Source organism: Arvicola amphibius, chromosome 1 (assembly GCF_903992535.2).
Source record: "Arvicola amphibius chromosome 1, mArvAmp1.2, whole genome shotgun sequence".
In the NCBI taxonomy this organism is placed as follows: domain Eukaryota; kingdom Metazoa; phylum Chordata; class Mammalia; order Rodentia; family Cricetidae; genus Arvicola; species Arvicola amphibius.
Window position 1 is genome coordinate 15,731,773 of NC_052047.1, and position 21,273 is coordinate 15,753,045.

Consider the following 21,273-nt stretch of genomic DNA (forward strand, 5'->3'; position numbering starts at 1 on the left):
TCATGGCACTCTGGAACTGTGCAGTCATGGCAGGTGCCAGCAGACCCCAGCGAGTGTAATGCATTTGAACATTTAGTTACAAGACTGACTTTTAGAGGTCATAATTCACTAAAGATACCGCACGACTTGTTTTTTAACTTTATTTCCTTCCACCATATTAAAAGCTATTTTCTATGCTTTAACATGTTGGGTTTTACTTTTTATTATGTTTATTTCCTATATAATCTTAGGTGAGAGCAGACAAGGGGTTTGTCTGTGCAACAGAAGCCGGAGGTTCTCTTTATGGGTCAACTCTCCCCCTCCTATGCTTATGCGTCATTCTGCTGACCTGAATTCTGAATGTAGAGTCTGGTTGGTTGCTACCCCTACATCTACCACCACCACCTCCTCTCTCTCCCTCCACCCCAGCACTTCCTCCTCTTCCCCTTCTTCCTCTCTTTCCTGTCTTATGGTGTTTTCTAGCTGTAAGCTGCAGGTTGGTTCCCTTGGCACATCTCTATGTGTGAGCTACTGTGGTAGAGTCCTGGCTGATGTTCCTTAGGACCTCATTTGGCATGGGCTAGAGAAGGGCTTCTTAGTTCCTGCCATAGCTAGAAGCCCTGTTGTGGCTCTCTGCGTTTGAGAGCAGCAGAGACTTGGCAAGAGCATCTGACAAAGAGCGTGAGACTACAGCAGTGCTTCTCACTCTCCGATGTCACCAAATAAGTTCTTCATCTGTTTTCAGTTCTGTTAGAATGGGAGATGGGGGTAACAAACAGGGAGAGGTGGGTGTGAGAGTAGAGTGGGAAAATACAACCGACCTCTCAAGAGCTCTTGGAGTTGCCTCTGTTAACACCTCGTCACCAGTCAGGATTCCGACCCACAGGTCTCACACAGGACACAATTGGATTGTTTTCAGCCTTTGCACGGTGGTGCTTTGTGACAGCAGCAGTCTGTTCTCAGCCACCTAAATCAATGGTTAGGAAGAATAAAATGAGAAGTACAGTGGACAACTGATCTGATGCTCTGGTTCACATGCCTCTCTTTGTGCTTTACAAAGAAGGAAGAGGGCTGCTTGAGGAACACTGGCTCCTTCCCATGACTAGTGAGGTTGTGGTTTGTAGTTGGGTATATGCTTTCTTAACATAGGTGAATCCTTCTTTGTCATAGAATCAAGTACTCATTGTATGTAGTTTACAGTTATTGACATATGTTCATTAGAAGCAAAAAATTCAGTATTTGTCATTATAGATTCATATTTTACTACCAATTATAAACTGATAATTTGTATCATCAACTTTTCAGAAACACTTATATATCTTTGAAATATCAGATAATGTTAAATATTGTTAAGATTTTTAATCTTATACTTTATACATTTTTAGAAAATTAGCATTCTCCTTTCAGGTGAACTAGTTATGTCTGGTTTTCAGCTTGAAATACCAGCTGTATATATTCAATTAATAAATAACTATAGATGAAAGTTTCTGTCCTACCCTGTCCCACAGCCATTCAGTCCCAAATAAACACACAGAGGCTTGTATTGGTTGTAAACTGTTCGGCCTATTGTTCAGGCTTATTAGTAACTAGCTCTTACAACTTAAGTTAACCATCCATAATTCTTATCTACATTTAGCTATGTGGCTTGATACCATTCTTAGTAAGGCATTCTTATCTTGCTTCTTCATCTGGCTTGTGATTATGTCTCTGCCTTTCCTTTTCCCAGAATTCTCCTAGTCTGGTCACCCTGCCTATACTTCCTGCCTGGCTATTGGCCATTTGGCATTAAACCAGTACAAATGACAAATCTTTACAGAGTACAAGAGAATTATCCCTCAGCAAATAACCATCCTACCAAGAAAAAGAACATGAAGTTTACATGCAGTCACATAAGACAATGAAAATAAAATGGGAAGCTATCTGGTATAAGAAATATCTGGTATCTGGAATAAGGAATGGTATAAGGAATATAGAACCAACCAGAAAAGGCCAAGGGACCACAGAAGAGGGAAACAGAAGAGGAGGATGAATTAGAATAAAGGAAAATGAACATGTTTGTACAAAGTGCCATAATGAAACCCATGTTAACTTGAATAATTAAGGAAAAAAAGAGAAAAAGAAAAAAAGGAAGAGAAGATAATTGATATCTAAGAACAAGTCCATCCCATGGGATTCATGTTTCAAGCTGGGACTGCTGAGTGATAATGCTTTTGTACACTGTAAAGATTTGGCACTCTTACTAGTTTAATAAAATGCTGATTGGCCAGTGGCCAGGCAGGAAGTATAGGTGAGGTGACCAGACTAAGAGAACTCTGGGAAGAGGAAAGAGTCAGTTACCAGCCAGATGCAGAGAAAGCAAGATGAGAATGCCTCATTGAGAAAAGGTACCAAGCTACATGGCTAAACATAGATAGGAATTATGGGTCAATTTAAGTTGTAAGAGCTAGTTAATAATAAGCCTGAGCTAATAGGCCAAACAGTTTGTAATCAATATAAGCCTCTGTGTGTTTATTTGGGACTGAATAACTGTGGGACTGGGTGGGACAGAAACTTCTGTCTACACTGGTACTTTAAAGAGGATACAGAGTTGCTTCTGAATTTTCTTGCAGGTGATGTTAGTTACATAAAATACAGTGTTTATAAGGTGAAAGCAAGTCAGTTTGTGAAGAGAAGAAAATTTTGTGTTACCACCATCTGGCTGAGCCTCCCACTTACTGTTCTCACATAGCAAACAATATGACAAGGCAGAGATCTTAGTACTCAACACACTGTTATTATTGTGACTGACTTCTCAGGACTTTTAAAATACAATATCCTTTCTCATTGTTAGTGTGTGAATAATGTGGTTGAGTGAAAGCAGGCCAAGCCGGGTTCTGTGTAACTGTGGTGGGAAAGGCCTGGTGGTGGAGATAAGGGAAGCTGAGCAGTGAAGCCGGCTGACAGAAAGCCCTTCATCCTTCAGTAACTCCCCACGGACTTTCATTTCCAGTGGCTTATATTTTGATGAGAATCAGCTGGAGGTTGTGCTCTCTAATTAAGAAACTGAAATGGTGATCTCTTGTGTCACCGATCACTAGACTCTTTTGTTTTAGCAATTAATTTCATCATGGGTTGAGATGGTATCTTTTTTATTTTTTTAAGTCCTGTTCCCTCCCTTTGTAAAAGGAATTTTGCAAATATACTTTCAGTTTCATAAATTTGAAAAGGAATTTCAAAATTTTTATATGCTGAAAAAGTAAAAGACAGCATCCCAATGTTTACTTTTTAACTCTCTCTCTCTCTCTCTCTCTCTCTCTCTCTCTCTCTCTCTCTGTGTGTGTGTGTGTGTGTGTGTGTGTGAGTGTGTGTGTCTAAGTGGATGGGTGGGTGCCAGTGCACACACGTGTGCCAGTGGAGCCCAGGAAAATGTCAGGTCCCTTGTTATAGGCATTGTGAGCTACCCATCATGGGTGCTGGTCCTCTAGAAGACAAGCAAGAACTCCTAAATGTGGAGCCATCTTTTCAGTCTCTCCAGGCCCAAGGGCAGCATTTGGAAACATTACTTTTGGATGAAACACCAGTTGACCAGATAGAAACCGGTCACTGCATCAGATTTATATCTGTGCTCAGGTGACATTATCCTTTATTTCTTAGTGTTTAGGCTCAAGTAACTGCAATACAAGTTAATGAGTTGCACAGAAATATACAAGAAAGGCTGAGAAATCAAAACAAGTCCTATGTACCTGTCTCTCTGGCATGAAGGAAACTTTTTTTTTTTTTTTTTTTTTTTTTTTACTTCTACGACCCAGGAGATATGTCACGCCCTCTAGTATCTGCTTCCCAATCTGAGAGTGTCCACAAGCCAAACTTAAGTGGACATCTGCTTTGGGGTCACAGACAGCCTTCAAAGCAATGCTATGTACTTTCTATCCAGCCACATTGCCATCTTCTGTATGGATTAGGGGATGCCATTGAAATGTCTCTTGGAATTCAGGAGATCTTTAGAAGTTTTCATCATAAAATAATTTCTGTCCATTGTACTGCTAAAACGGGAACCAGATAAGGTGTTTGCTTGCACATTGCGGTAACTGAAGATAGAACACAGGGACATAGTTAATCCTGTGCTATGTCTTCGTGTAGCTTTATTGAGCTAAGATGCTGCTGTTGTACCCTAGTTCCAATAACATTTGCCTTACCTCTCTCTATATACATTGTTAACATACCCTTCCATGGTCTAGTCTAGGCATTCAGATCCTGCCTCTGCCTTCAGTACTCTAGTAGTTTATTGCTGTCTGCAATTTGGCACACATGTTATTTTGTTTCAACTGCAGTCATATTGTGTTCAGAAAATGCTCCATGGAATGCCCTGATAACCTTCATGGCTCCACTTTCCTGCTTTAACAGAACAAAAAAGTGACACTCATATATCCAATTAAAACAGGAATTTCCCCATGACAAGAGGTTTTGTAAAATATCCGACAAGGAATTTCTGAGGAGAGATTAGTAATTTTTGATAGAACTTTGCAAACTATCTTTTAGACTGCCTTTCACCATAAATCAAGCTAAGTACGAATTAATATTTGTTTGGTGACTAGCTTTTATTATTGTGACCTATACAAGAAGTGTAAAATGCTATTTTTATAACTTTATAGTTCATCAAATGCATTCATAGACGTTCTCTCATCTGAAACTCCCTGTCCTCCACACCCACCATGCACACTATAACTGGGTGAGGTAACTATCTAATCTAGTACATTAGAGCTGGCTGTCAGGTATGGCTGTGAGCACTCCACCTCGCGAGGGATGCATGTGGCCCTGGTGATGATTGTATCTATCATAGGAGGTCCTCTGACTCAGTCCTGGATTTGGGGCAGCATGTGAACTGAGTGATGTAGTTGGAAGAGTTGACCAGATGTGAAGGGATAGCAGGCTTTTTAGTATCAATGATCATGTTATGAATATTCCCTTCAAAGTGCTGTTAAGGTACCTATGTGAGAATTAAAACAAAATGAAATCTTTGTTTAGTACTAGATTAAGTATAACAAACACTATTTTTTAAAAAATAAACAATGTTAATGTTTAAAACTAGCTTGAGAAATATAGCAAACATTTTCTGTTTTGTTGTATGGACTGAGATGGCAAATACGGACTTCTTTGGAAAAGGAGTAATTTCTAAAATATTTTAGTATATAAGTAGCATTAAAGTAGTGAATTAAAATGATTATTTAAGTGGAATCCCTCAGGAGCATATATAATCTTATGTATGGCATCTCAAAAATATCTAGGTTATTATTTGCAAGTTTCTGTCAGGATCATGAGAATCATTAGTAATTAGAATGTTACCTACAGTCTAGAGCTTCAAAATGTTGTACACATTGGGTTTTCCTCTTGGATGTCTTAAGTATATCTTGTGCAAATGAAACCAGGGAACAAGGACAAGAGTATGAGTTAAATAATGTTAAGGTTGGACAACTCATGGCCTCTGGGCTTCCAAAAATGTTTTTGGGTGCATGGTTGTGTAAATAAATATGTTACTGCATAAAAAGGGCCTCAGTGCTCAATTATCAGTGCTGATGATTTTTTCCACTGTTAAGTACGCATGGGCAAGTTTCTTTTTTTCTTTCTGAAAATACAGGCAGTTTTAAATAGTCCCTCTAGTTTGGGTCACCACTGAAGGAGGAAAATCAATATAGCGTGGTGGGAAGATGTGTATCAGCACCCACCTACAATAGCTAAGAATATTCTAGACCTGAAAATGCATGCTGTTTTGTGGGCCCCTGTCTCTGTAGCTCTTTGTAGCGTCTATCCAGCCCCCGCCCCTCTAGTTAAACAGAACAGCTCGTCTAGTTTGGTTCTCACAGGCTCCATTCTTTGCACACTGCAGCCTCTTTAGGGGCCAGAGCCCTATTTTCAGCTTCTCCTCTTCTCTTTCTTGTTAATACTTTTTTACTTTTCTTCCAAGATGTTTGGTTCTATTTGTGTTAATGTTTTCTCCCTCCATCCCCAAATATTAGTCACCTACTTTAAGCCATGCTTTGTTCTGTACCCTCGGTTATGATAAACAGTAAATGTGGCAAAGTCTGTGTCCACTTGGGACTTGGTGTTCCAAAGTCTGACAGTCATCTCTGCTGGGGAAAAGGGCTGGAGAGCCAATGGGGGCTAATTTAGGTCTGCTGTGGGTACTGCCAGTAAGTCAAGAGCCCTCTTAGCTGGGCCAGGCAGAACAGTGGGAAGAAACCCAGAAAGCCAATCCTTACAGGGCATAAGGGCCATTTCCCTCCCTCCCTTCCTTCCTTTCTTTTTCTTTTGGCCTTAAATGCATTTCCAAACTTTCCTTGTTCATTTTTCATCAGATTTAATTTCTGTGTGTGAGAAGATAAATCTGAAATGGAGCATATATGTGGTTTCGGTTATATTTCTGATAAACAGTCTGGAATTATTCCTCCACGAAATGTTATTAAGTACCACCAGAACCTCAGGGGAATACTGTGGAAACAACTTTCCCTACCTTTCAGTTAGCCCCACCAAATCCATCCTTATGCTGGGGTTTCAGGTACGTATCGCTCTTCCCAACTTGATTTTCTATTTCTCTGAATGAAGACATGAATTTCTTAGTCGCTCAACTTCAAGATTTGGGAGTAATCATAGGCTATACTTTTATTCTTATTTGTTTCTTCTTCTTTTTCATTCGGAAAGTACGTATGGATGATCTAGTTTGAGCCAAGCACTGTGTGGGCTTGTGAAATACACAGTGAGCAAAACAGACTGAAAGCAACTTTTGGTTAGTGAGAGATGGGAATAGAGAGGGACAAGACAACCCACAAACAGTGAACGTGATGAACACTTAGACTATGTGGAACGCTCAACGCCAACAGTGGCGCGGGGATAGAGACTCTGGCTGCTGAGTGCAAGAGCAGGTGGGCAGCTAGACCGTGCTGACTTGAGAGGGCACACTCAAGAACTTCAAGGTGGAGCACATGGGGAATTCTAGAGAGGAAAGCTTCCATGTAAAAAACTAATAGTATGACCTTAAAGAGAGGTCGTGCCCACCTGTAGTGTTCTGGGATTGACAGGGAGTCTTTGAAGTTGGAGTGGTGTCCCTAGGGAAGAGTAAGAAAATAGGGCCCGTGACAAGACAGAGTCAGGAGAGTAGAAGGGCCAAGATCAAAGAAGGAATTGGAGTAACTGTGGTTATTTATCTGAAAAGAGATATGTCACCTCTAATACATTTTTCTGTGCCTCTAGGTACCAGTTCTTCCATCTTCTGAAAATTGCCACAGTTTTCTAAAACTTCTAGATATGTGTTGGCTAAGTTTGCATGTCCACTTGATTGAATGACAATTGCCCAGGAGATTAGTAAAGAACACCTCTGGGTAATCTGTGTGGACAGTTTAAATAGCAGTTGGATCATGAGGGTTTTAACTTAATGAATACTTTAATCCATTGGTAATTTGGACGTCTGACTAGACCATTGGCAGATGGCATAACTGTAGCAGGTGGGGTGTCCTGGGAGGAAGAAGGTAGCAGGGCATGTCCTTGGAGCTGTATCTTGATTCACCCCATTCCTGTTGCTTCTTCTCTTCTGTGAGCAAAGAGTTTATTTCACCACATCCTCCCACCACCATGATGGTTCACCAAAGCACAAATGGACAGCAATTATGAATCCTCTAAAACTATCAGTCAAGACCAATATCTCCCCTTTAAGTTATTCTTGTAGACATTTGATTGCAACATACAAGTATAACTATGACATCAATGACAGATGCCTTCATTTCTGTAGTTCACTCCCAAAGTTGTTCATCGCAAAACTGAACACAAAATTTGTGCCACTACTTCAGGTTTAGCATTATTCATGATAGCCAGAACCTGGAAACAACCTAGATGCCCCTCAACTGAAGAATGGATGAAGAAAGCGGGTACATTTACATATCGGAGTATTACTCAGCTATAAAAAACAATGACATTAAGCAAATGAATGGAACTAGACAAAATCATTCTGAATGAGGTAGCTCAGACCCAGGAAGATAAACATGGTATATACTCACTCATAAGTGGATATTAGGTATAAAGTAAAGGATAAGTAGGCAGGAATCCACAGCCCCAGGACAACTAAGTAACAAGGAGGGCCCTCAGAGGAATGCATGCATTGCCCTGGGAAATAGAAGAGATGTCCTGGGTAAACTAGGAGTGGGATGGGGTGAGTTGAGGTAGGGTGGGTGGGAGGGATCAGGTTGGGCAGGTTGGGGATGGGACACAAGGGGAGATTAGTGAGAGAGGTGTCTTGTTGGGGGTCAGAATTTCAGAGTTAGGGAGAAAACTGGTGCCAGGGAAACCCCCAGAAATCCACAAGGATGACCCCAGCTAAGATTCCGACTAATCTTGGAGAGGGTGCCTGAAGGAAACAATGTGATCAGATTGACCACCCTAATTGTCATCAGAGAGCCTTCATCCAGTAACTGATAGAAGCAAATGCAAAGATCCAGTGCCAAGCACTGGGCCAAGCTCTGGGAGTCCCATTGAAGAGAGTGAAGAGGGATTTTAAAAGCTAGGGGCATCAAGGTCATAATGAGAGACATCTGACCTGAGCTCATGAACTCTTGGACTCTGGACGAAAAGCCAGGGAGGCTGCATGGGGCCCACCTAGGCCCTCTGCATGTGTGTGGCAATTGTGTAGCTTGGTCTGTTTATGGGGCTCCTAGCAGTGGGATCAGGACTTGTCCCTGGTACTGGAGCTGGCTTTGAGAAACCTATTCCCCATGTTGGATTGCTTTGTCCAGCCTTGATGCAGGGGGAGGAGCTTTGTCCTGACTCAACCTGATGTGCCTTGCTTTGTTGACACCCCTGGGAGGCCTGCCCCTTTCTGAAGGAGAGACAGAGGAAGAGTAGATGGGGAGGGAGTACATTGGAGGGGAGAGGAGGGACGGAACAGGATGAGAGGAGGGAGGGGAAATTGTGGTTGGTATGTAAAACAAATGAAAAAAATTAATAAAAAAAGAAAGCCAGTCAAAAAAATAGGTTAATTAAGATGGACGTGTCTGCCCTGGGGGCTGACAAACTTTCAGTGGAGAAAGAATAAACACTCCCATGTAGGTAAGCGCAACCCTGATAGTTTGTCATCAGAGCTGTAAGAGAGAAGCACAAAAGAAGCAACACATTGCTCTGAGTCTGAATGCTTGGCTTGAATGGAACACCAAATTTCTGTGGGATGAAGGTACAAGAAAGTCACTTTAAAGAAGGTAGCATTTTTTTTTCTGATGAGGCATAGAGAATATAAAATCTCTAGAGTAGGCTTTCTAAGCAGAGCAGCACTTCTTCTGTGACTGGAGCCTGAAGATAAGAGTGGTTTCTTGAGGGAAGTCTACAGAACCACGTGAAGCAGGACCCTGGGGCTGTGGCAGTGAGTGTTATCTTAAGTGGCAGGGGAAGCATTGGAAATGTAAGCAAAGGAGCAACATTAGTTCATTTGAGGTGGCCGCTTCTGTCTGCTCATCAAAAGCTGTCTCTGCTCCCTGGGCTGAATGCCAGGTTATGTTTTCTGGACCTCATCACAGTTGGCGCTGATCCAGGTAACTCTATCCTGCCTGTGCATAACCCATGACTTGTGTGACTAGTCAGACTCCTCATGGTCCCCCATGTAGAGTTCCTCAGAGTTTTCCATTGCTGATTGGGCCGACTTACACTGGGTCAGAGGCACCATCAATCTAGGCTCTATGGTACTCTATATGACTCTCTGTAACTCTATAGTATACACATCCCTTCTAGAAGGTATGAACTGCCATAAAGAAAACACATTCAGACCATACCTAAATCTCCAATCCTGCCCCTTGCCCTGCTCCTGAGACTGTCTCAACCTCACTTCAGTGCACTTTGCTTTCTAAGGGACATGTTCAGTTTGAAGTCTGGTTTTATCTACCTTCTTACTGGGGGAAAGTAGCATTGTGGCACCTGCTATTTGGACAGTTGCCTTCAATATGTAGAAAAATGTTTTCAAGAATCACGTGACCTCATTCTCATCATCTCCTTCCTTGTTCAAGTGACTCAAGAGTCACTGCTCAGTGCTCCCAGTTCTTACTTGCTTCCTGGCTTCCATCATGGAAGAACCATGAGGATCTGTGAAAAGTCTCAAGGGAAATGATTTCTGTCATTCAGACGAACCATGGAAGTGCCAGTGAGGGAGAGTGTTTCTCTCCCCAGTGAACTGCAGTGAACACTGAGATACTTGATGGTTGAAGGTGCTGAGAATAAATGACACTTGTGTGCTCAACACCAAACAGGACATTGGCACTGCCCGTTCTCAGACTCCTATAGGGATCATCATGAAAGAGGGCACCAGAAGGAATATGTGTGCCAGAAAACCAGAAGATGGGTTGCAAAATTAAGGCTGTCTTTCCTTCATAGGAGCTATGGTTACTGGCAGTGGGCCTGTGCAAGAACGCCTATCAACCTTCAATCATCAACTGGGAATGGCTCCCTCATCTGTTTCCCTTCTGAATTATTGGTCACTGATGGGTTCTGGAGGAAGTGCAATCGCTGTTTTCGGTTGTGTACTCACTGAGGTGCCCAACAGTCTTCAATGGATAGTTAGATGATCCTGGTTAAACTCACTGGGTCTCAAAAAAAAAAAGAAAGAAAAAGCAACACAAGAATGTGGGACTTACGGGGGCGCAATACAGGTAGAAGGGAGACTAGAGAAGGTGATGTTTTGTTGTTGTTTGGAGACAGGGTCTCTCTATGTAGCCCTGACTGTCCTAGAACTCACTATGTAGACCAGGCTGCTAACTGCAGATGATGTTAATGACAAAAATTGGACATTTTAGCCAAGGATGAGAATTCATTCTCCAGATTCACAAATACTGGAAGTATGGGAGTTTTACCAAAGCCAGTTAAAGATAAAGTTGTCCTCTATGATGGAGTCCACATCTCTCATACTGTAATATCCATGGGAAGATGAAAAATGGGTTGCCCAAGTCATTTAGCATACTCCATAATAGATTCATAATAGTTGTTATGAGAAATGTTGAGTTCCTGTGTCTAATAAGATTCTTTTGCTAAGAAGACACCATGTAGAATATATTTTTTTTGTACTCCAATGAAACAAGTGTGTCGTGTAATTTAATCTTACACTGCATAAGCTTGGTATTTTCTTCCACATATGAACTTTTCATTCCTACCGTATGGTTTTTAGAAAAGTTTTAGGTTTTGTGTGTGTGTGTGTGTGTGTGTGTGTGTGTGCATGTGCGCGTGCGCACACATGCTCCTGAAGATGAGGAAAGGGCTTTTGACCCCCTGGAACTGGAATTACAAGGGGTTGTGAACCACCATGGAGGAGCTGAGTCCAAAGCTGGCACCCTGCTAGGGTCAGTAACTGATCTGAATTGCTGAGCCATCTCTCCAGCCCTCATATGAATTTCTTATGTTATATATGGATTACTGATATACACGAATGATGTAACTGGTTTAAATTTATAATCAAATGAAGGGAGAAAAAATGTTTTCATGATTTGCATTCTCACCATTTAAAAGGATGTACTTGTGAGTTGAAAATTATCTTTCTTTTTTAAATGAGCATATTTTATGCTTTCTTTTAGGCTGGAATGATAAAAAGTGATAATGAAGAGTATTTCATTGAACCCTTGGAAAGGGGCAAGCAGATGGAGGAAGAAAAAGGAAGAATTCACGTGGTCTACAAGAGATCTGCAGTGGAGCAGGCTTCTAGAGATGTGTCTGAAGACTTCTACTACAGGGGTAGGCATCTTAACAAGGCTTAATAATTAAATACAGATTTAAGAGATAATTAGAAAACTTACATCAGTCAAGAGAACTTGATTGACATATGTTCTTGTGAAATGTCAAAGCTGAATAGGAATTTCTAATATAATCAAGGTCAGCTTTCCATTTCCCATGTTGGGTGTATTCTGTGCCAGTGAGTCATTACATGCAGGTATACTTTTTATGATTTCTTTTAAAAGCTGTCCACTAAAACTATGGTCTTTTAGCCCATGTAAAGTTTGCAATTATTTATTCTTTACAGAAATATTTAAATTTGCACTGTTTGTGTCATTGCTGAAGTTCATAAGTAAAATGCATTAATACAGTGAAGTTATGTTTTAAGACCAAACTGATAGCTGCTTGACTTTGAAGTCTATTTGGCACAACATAAATAAACAAACAAATGAATAAATAATCTTTTTCTGGTTTGGTAGAGAAATAAATTAAATTCTTCTGCAGAATTTTATTTTTAAATAGATTGGAAGTCTAAACCTTATGGCCCCTGAAGTTTTTCTGATTTTGTTGGTATAATGAAACCTGAACATAGGTTATAACAACAGAAGACTTTAGCCAGTATCTGCAAATGAGAGCAGACCCTCCGAGCTGGACTGATTACTTCCTTCAAGCTGGACCCCACCACTGCCTTCCAAGATGAACCCTATCACTGCTTTCCAAGCTCACCACTCCCTTCTAGTTCTCCATGGCACCAATTTCTGTAAATGCTAGTCCTAGTGCCTTTCATTGGTATAATATTTACAGGAGGGAAATCTTACTAATATTTTAATAAGAAAATTTCAGGATCTGTGTGTTTAGTAGAATAGAAATGGACTGAGGGTGGCTCCTGTATGTAACACTTATCTAAGTATTCACAAGGCCCTGGGTTTATTTTCCAGACACACACACACACACACACACACACACACACACACACGGGAGGGGGGATAAGTTATTTTTGGCAGTTATTGGAAAAATTAGTTTTGGCAGCAGCAGCATCACACCTAGATTATGTTAATGTTTATAACAATGCACAAATTGGAGGCTGACTTCTTAATCATGACTAGAAGCTTGCCCTATAGTGAAAGTAGACCATGGGCTAAGGTGACCCACTCAGGAGAGGGTTGCAGGGACCATGGGAGGAGGTAAAACAGTTTGTTTCTTCTCTCTCAGTTAACTCAGTACCTGTACCAGGATGTCCCAAGATAAAGCTTAACATGAAATCAATGCATTTTATTTTCATATGGTTCTCTGATGTAGCTACTGGTGATACCAGCTGATCTATTCTTCAGTATATCTAACTATTTCTATCAGAAATTTAACTTTCTTCCCTAGGACAAGAAGAGTTCAGATTCACAAATTTAAACACCAGATTATAGCTTTTCAATTCTCTTCTTGTCAAATGACTAGAGGGGTCAGTATTTCTTATAGGTGAAATGTAGTCTGAGTATAAATTAGGAATGTATTTTTATGACATATTTCATCATTTAAAATGTACTGGGTTAGAAAGGTATACTGATTTATAAATAAACACTAAAGAGCCATACGAAGCAGGACTTTTCTGGATCAGGTTGAGATTCCATCTTAAGTGAAGCATCATTCTTCAGTGAGTTGCAATAAGAGAAGTAACACACATACACTAGGGTGTAGCTGGGAAGAAACATATTTGAAGACAATTTCTTCATAATTCTTCTGATACAGAGTTATCAGGGGGATGTATTGGTCTACAGGTGCTTGCTTGTCATCCGGCAAAGCTTATCAGTGGGGCTGTAGAACCAGGTCACAGATTTTCTACTTGAAATTGCCTGGCCCCTTTTTGAGGCCTGTTGTAGTTCAGCTTCTCAAGTGTGTCATGTGTCTGGCTTAGACTTTGTTGTAACTATTCTAAATAAAAACAGATTAGAGCCTGAATGGGAGTGATGCATAACAAGAGAACGAGCGCTGGTGCCAGATGCAAACAGATTGAAGAAAAATTGATAGGTTTTTTTTTTTTTTGATAGAGTTGATCTTGAAGCTGGGAGAGGGAAGAGAGGCAAGAATCTAACATACCTCAGAATTTTAATTTGAGACCAGAGAAATCTCTTTGTAGAATTAGAACCTATAAAGTGTGAACAAAAAGAGGCTTGGTGAGGATGGCACATGGAGATGATTTGAATATAACTTTGGAGATCCGTTGGAAACAGTGAGGCCATTTTAAAATTGCCTTTGTGGGTGACCATCACTGGAGAAGCCAGCAGCTGTGCAGTCCTGTGTGCCGTCCTTTTCCTAAACACCTCACTCTCACGCCCTTATTGCCCGTGCCTAAATCTGTATCGAAACAGTTTCTATTAAAACTCCAACTTTGTTCCAAATATGCAATATTGTTCTCATAATTACTTGATGGGACAGTGTGGGAAGGACGAGTAGAGGTGACCAAGCTAGGAAAGGGGATGGGGTGCTTGTAATGCTTAGGCTGTCTCTACTTGCCCTCTCTCAACCCTAACTTTACCACTGAGCATCTGAAGGACACATTGTTCCGAAGTAGAAGCCATTAAAAGATATTGTCTATCTACAACTTTAGAGGAGGCAGGCTTTGGTCCTCAAAACCACAGACAAGATGAAAGCTAGAAATGAAACGAAATGGAAAGGTTTCTGTTTCTCTCAAAGCCCCAAAGTTTTCTGTCTGAGAAGATGCAAGTGTGTATGTTCATTTCCTGTTTCCAAGAACATTCGTCTGAGTCATCAGAAAAAGTCATCGCTTTGAACCTGTTGGTTTATGGTATAACTCACCAGCGAGACCCTCAGTTAAATCAGCCAGCCTTTCATCTTGACTCTTAAGTTGGGGAAGTTGTACTGTTTTTGAAATGTGAAAAAAAAAAAAAAACTGGAAGACTTTTTCAGAAGTATCTTGAATTTGGTGTACAAATCACAGTCATGGATCTTAGCTCTTTTTTGAGCTTCATTTTTATTTATTCTGTGTGTTTTTTTACATCACGTGTCTTGGTCCCATTCATTTTCCCATCTCATCACATCTGTCCTCCATCCCTGCACCCTCACCCTTAATAAAGTCAGATTTAAGAGAAAAAAGTAGAAAAAATTAAAAATCTCACTGAGGAAGGTGAAGTGTGACTCACGCAGTAAACCGTTTTGCCCACGTATCTTTACTTGCAAGTGTTGATTGCAAAGAGTCATTCATCTGGCTCAAGGCCTCTGGTTTCTACTACACTATAGATGCTGGGCCCTCTCTGGAACTCCTCTTGAGTATCCTGTTGTTGTCCTGTGTTGTGCAGGTCCTGCACTTAGGGTCTGTGGTTAGGTCCCTTCACATGCTAACAGATCATAAGATCATAGATGGGGTAGATGTTGGGGCAGGCCAAGTCATAACCCTGGCTCTGGGCCTGGGTAGCTGCAGGGTTAGTCTGCCTGCCAGTTCTCCCCTAACCTTACCACCAGGGCAAATTCTCCAGCATTGCCCTAGCTAATCTAGCATTGCCCTGGCTAGGAGCTTAGCTTTTTAATTACAGATTACAAATGAGATCTCCAAGTCTGTGGAACTGGCACATGAAGACCTAAGTTCAAATGTCCACTGCCCAAATAAAAGCCGAGCATGGTGGTATGTGCTTATAACCCTTTGCTGGTAAAATGGAGACAGGTGGATCTTGAACACTCACCAGCTAGCCTGCCCAGCCAAAATGGTCAGCTTCAGGTTCAGTGAAAAAACCTGTGTCAAAAACGAAGGTAGAGAGTAATAGAGGAAGATATCCAAAACTGAGCCCTGGCCCCTCATGCACAGGCAAGCATCACTTCCCCCCCCCCCACCCCGATACAAGCACAGTTTGAAACCTTCAAGATTATAACTTTGTCATTGTGAGTTATGGTCAGTGAAGAGTTGGCAGTTTGGGTATAGCTCTTCCTGTCCCTGTCAGGGGGTGTACTGTCCTTCTGGTTAGCAATAAATAAGAACTTGGCACACTTGTGATAGAGACGCTGCTCTATGTCATCATGACCCTCTGCGTCATCACGTGGGGAAGTTTGGTTTGCTTCTCTCTGATCATTGCTACAGGACTGGAAAACCACCCTTTTTTGACATCTCTACTCTGTACAAAAGGATTTTCTATCTGCCTCTGTTTATGACATTGCAGTTGATAATTATATATGAGTTCAAAATTAACCACCCACTATTCAGTCATTTTTCTAAACTCAGATTTAACACACACACACACACACACACACACACACACACACACACACACTGACCATCACTAAAGACTGCTCACACTATCATCGTCAGAGATTTGCTTTAAGCAGTCTATGGGGGCTGGGGTGTGCTTGCATGGCATCATTCAGCTTTTCATATTTTGTATTGAGTCTCTAGGCCCTGAGGCTTCTCTCCTCACATTACAAGCTATTCATTCACCGGTCGCTCTGTGTTAAAGTAATTTTTGTAATTACTTCCTACCAGTGGGAAGCAAGGACTCGTAAGCCTTTATCTCCTAGCTTCCTTTCAGAGTTTTTCATTTTTCTACAGGAACCGAAGTGCTTGCGTCGCTGGTGTGGTTGTCATGGTGCCCTGAAGGAGTGTCTTTGTCGCAGGTGGGAAACATGGAGTAGTCAGAAATGATTTAGGAGTTGCTCCTGGTTACTGGGGAGTGAAACTACAGAGTAATGGAAAGACTTAGCCTTGGTGATGCTAGGGGCTGGGTAGATGCCGAGTCTTCTTTGAATTTAGGCATGTATGAATAGGTGCCCTAACCTTTTGCTTTGGGAGAGTCTCATGACCTGTTCATGGATCAAAGACAATCCTTGATGGGCTTGAAAAATATGAAACGATAGAAATTTATTTTAGCAGATAATTTTATTAGTAAATGATGCATGGAAGATATCACTGTAATATGAGGATATGCCATTGACCAAACATTCCTTTCAATAGTGTTAGATTATAAATTTTCACAGCTAGTTTATAATATAAACTGATATTATTTATTTAGCTACTTCTATTGAATTCATATGGAAATGCTAATTATATATGTGGGATTTCTTTAGTATATTTCAGTCTGTTTATAATAATTACAGAAAGAATGAATTCAGTATGGAGATTATCATATCCCATGAAGTAATCAGAAAGTAGAGTGAAGCAATAGTGAAGGGATTTAAACATGCAAAACATGAACAATAATAATTGGTTTTAAATATTTAACTGCTCAGTTGTGAGTGTTAACAATATATAGCATCTACAGACTTGCATAGGGACTTACTCTGATGTCTGCTGTTCAGGAATGAAATCTATGCAGTTCTTGCTATGCTTTCCCACTTTTAGAACTCCTGTGTGATTTTTCCATGTGTCATGCATTTTTGTGCTGAATGATCCCCTTATGAGATAAGTGGTTCTTAAAAATTATATTTATTTATTTTTGAAAATTACTGTTTCCTCAGTGTCTCATACTGTTTGATATCTGTACTTAAATAATGCCATCAAACAGGTTTCTAGTGACAAGAACTTGGAATATTGGACTTAACATTACATTAATCTCTTAAACCCTTAAGCCGTTAATTCCCAATTTTGGACGACATGTAGGCAAAGCAAGCATGGGGTTTTGATGGTGTTGTCTGTTGTCCTACCTCACTGTATGAGTTTGGCTGCAACTTCTCATCTAATGGGCAACCTTCATAGAAGTCACTGTCAGTATAATTGATTGGCTTCTAAGAAGTAGAGTTCAGTTAAGCAGGTTGGGAAAAAATATGTTGCTCTGGGCTCTTGTCAATGTTCCTTTGTCTTCTGTAACTACTCAGCATTTGAGAGAAGCACGAGTTTCGTTCAGGTAGTGTCGTCATGATCTTTATTTCCTGGACCACGTTCCGTCCCTTACCAGCATCTTTCCTTAAATTAATGGAGAAGCATTCTATAAGACTGTTTGTCAGTTCACACTTAGACCAATAGGCATGCCTGGTATATATGAAGATTATATTTATACTCTTGTAATTTGAGTCATGGATATTATACAAAATATAACAGTGACTATTTTGATTCTTTTTTATTAAAATTTCCATCTTTCATGAGTTTTAAAAATCTTTCCTAGTTATTTTCAGCTCATAATGATGTGCACAAGAGTATCACTCAACTCAATTTCTTCCTGTTATAATCTTGTGACAGTTATGCTGAAACAACACAGGTAACCAAAATTAGCTTCATGTTTTGCATCTGGGGAATTCAGTAAATGGGAAGTGAAGAGGTTAAGCTCTAAACAAAGATTGTACTATAGTTTCCTGGCCACCCAGACCCGAATAATCACACAGAAACTATATAAATTACTACACTGTTTTTCCAAAAGCTTAGGCATATTTCTAGCTATCTCTTACATCTTAAGTAACCCATTCTATTAATCTCTGTATTACCATGAGACTGTGGCCTATCAGTAAGGTTCCAGTGCCTTTCTCCTTCGGCAGCACACGGCTTCTCTCTGACTCTGCCTTCTTTCTCTGTACATTAAGTTTAGTTTTCCCACCTCGCTAATATTCTGCCCTGCCATAGGCCAAGGTAGCTTCTTTATTAATCAATGGTAATAAAACATATTCACAGAATACAGAGGGGACTCCCACATCATTAAGCAATATCAATAATAAAGTGAACATAAGTTTTAATTGATAGAGTGATTACAGTGGATGCAGTGTAGCCAAGTACTTAAGATCTCTGCTGCTTTGACTCCTGCCATGATACCTCTAAACTGTTAGCTGAAATAAACCCTTCTCCTCTCAGTTGCTTTTGTCAGGATATTTTTTCATCACCATGTCAGGAGAAGAAACTAAGACTGTCCCACATTCCAGTATTTGCTTTTGCCATTTTTCTTCCCTGGTGCCCATCTAAGAAATCATTGCAAGACCATGAGCCTTTACCCTATACTTTCTTCTACTAGTTTACAGGTTCATGTCTGATGGTCAAGTCTTTTGTCCGTTCTGTCAGCCATTTAGGTCCTCTGTGGTTCATAGAAACTTTAGGATTTCTTTTATTATTTCTTTTTTTTAAAATGCTATTTGACCTTTGATAGGGATTGTATGGGATCAGTAGTCTTCTGTGTGTGAATATTCTCATATTTACTCTTCTGAGTGAGTAAACACTTACAGGGATCACAGATCCTACCTGATGTCCTCAGTCATTAAGAAGACCTTAGACTGTTCTGTTTCCCAATGTCTTTAGGTGAGCTTCATAATTTAATCCTGCATAACTATTATTTTCTTTAGTAATTAACATATGGAAACCCCATTTTATTCCAAGTTCCATAGAATTTTATCACCTGAGGATTTCATACCATGTGTTTTGATTATATTTATCCTCCCCAACTTTTCTTAGATCCACTGGGACTCATTTGTGGCTGTGCATGCCACTGATATTTATTGTCTATAGTTTGATCATTTCTGAGTTTCAGCGTTAATAAACATTCACTGCACAAAGGAAGTTCTCTGATGAGGTTTGAGAACTTGACTGACAGAGTGAGAAGGCTGTTTGATGCTAGGTCTATTTAGCAGAACAATAGTAAGATCCACAGAAATTTACAAGTAAGAGTTATTTAATTTATTTTCCTTATAACTCTAGAAGTGTGATTTTATCAATGATAAACAAATGACTGAGTGATTTTCATGCAAATCACAGAGTATATAGTAATACTGTCAGTATGAGGTCATCCACTCCAGAAGATTTTCTTTCTGTCCTGACATAGACTAACAAGTATTTAAAGTGAGGGAAGTTCCCATTAGTGTATTCATTTTTCTCACATTTCAAATGCCCTATGAGTGCTATTCACTGGGTCTGGATACCTTGGGATATCTTTGGATACCTTTGGATCATGCTCAGTGTTTAGTGTCTTGGGACTACCCTCATATTTCTAGTCATAAGTCCCTAAGATATGACCTAGATATAGGGTTATTTAAGAACTTACTGAACATAAGACAATGTTGTATAAAAGCAGGAACACACACATCTTGTAATTAGTCTCTTTTCATACTACCCTCTGGGCATTACTAGACATTTTTATGAAGGCTGTTTCATAGATGCAGTTTGACTGTGTTAAATGTCTTGGAATATGATTATTTTCCAAAAGTAAGAGAGGCAGTGTCAGCTAATTCCTATCAGTTTTTGAGATGGATTGAGTAGTCATAATTTATGTCTTCAAAGTATGCAAAGATACAATACTGAGATATTTAAAGCACTAAGGAATTATGAGGCATGATAATTATATTTGTTAATGAGCTACTAAACCATATGATTTATCATCTAGCACTATACTGCTATAAAAACTGGTTAAAACCATAACCAATTAAAATTAAGCCATTAATTGTGCAATTAACACTTCAGTGAGACATCTAGAAAATAAACAATGAACTTTCAAGATAGCAATGTATTTTGATCAAAATACAAGCTACAGTGTTTGAGGGACTAGACATGAATGTTTAAGGATGATACTAAGTGTTCAATTATAAGTTAACTCTTACTATTTTTAGTATGACTGTATCTTCTATTTGTGGTGGTCCAGTACTCTTGTAAAGAGTTGTCAACTGTCTGTATCAGTCACTTTTATCATTGCTGTGATCACACACACACAACAGGAAGCCACTTAAAGGAGGGACAGATTATTATGGCTCATATATAAGAGGATGCTATCTATTGTGGCAGGTGACTGACTCCATGGTGCAGGAGACTGTGGCTGAAGGATTATGTGGTTACTGGTTTCTCGTATCTCAACTGACGTGGAAGCAAGGCACAGAATAAAAAAGGGGATTGGGCTATGTAGAACTCAAAGCCAATCCCCCAAACAGCCACCTTTTCTATCAAAGTGCTACCTCCCAATGGTTACACAACCTAATAAAACAGGGCCACTAGCTTGCGACCAAGTGCTCAAGCACACAAACCTGTGGTGTAGATGGAGCGGCGGGGCTGCATCCCACCACCTGGCTAGCTTTACACCCAAAATAATTACACAGAACTGTATTCTTTTAAACACTGCGTGGCCCATTAGTTTCCACGTCTTATTGGTTAATTTTCAAATCTTGCTTTAACTCATATTTAGTAATCTGTGTAGCACCACGAGGTGGTTGCTTACCAGGAGAGATCTTAACCTGCGTCTATTTTGGAGAGGAGAAGCATGGCGACTGTCTATGGCGACTGCCCTAAAGCATCTGCCTTCTTTCTCCCAGAATTCTGTTCTGTCTACTCCGCCTACCTAATTTTCTGTCCTATTAAAGGGCCAAGGCAGTTTCTTTATTAACCAATGAAAGTAACACATAGACAGATGACTCTCCTCCATCACTGTGGGATGGTTCATTTCCTGTCCTTTGTACTGCAGTGGGCTTCTAGTTATTCTCCTACCCCTGAACCTGTTTGTCTTGGCCCTGTTTAGGGTGGGAGGTTTTATATATATATATATATATATATATATATATATATATATATATATATATGTATATATATATACATATATATATGTATATATATATATACATATATATATCATGGATTGTTTATTCCTACCATGTATATATGAACACATACTGATGAACTGCTATCATTTCTACATTGTAGAA

The 21,273-nt window shown here is 40.0% G+C and overlaps 1 protein-coding gene across 2 annotated transcripts in view; it reads left to right on the forward strand.

Moving 5' to 3' along the window:
* The window catches only part of Adamts3 (ADAM metallopeptidase with thrombospondin type 1 motif 3), a 214,280-nt gene that overhangs the window by 94,981 nt on the left and 98,026 nt on the right, over positions 1-21,273 (forward strand). For both annotated transcript variants that reach the window (XM_038330474.1, XM_038330465.1), the window contains exon 4: positions 11,547-11,703. In XM_038330474.1, the coding sequence (XP_038186402.1) occupies positions 11,547-11,703 (157 nt within the window). The remainder of the gene's footprint in view (positions 1-11,546; positions 11,704-21,273) is intronic.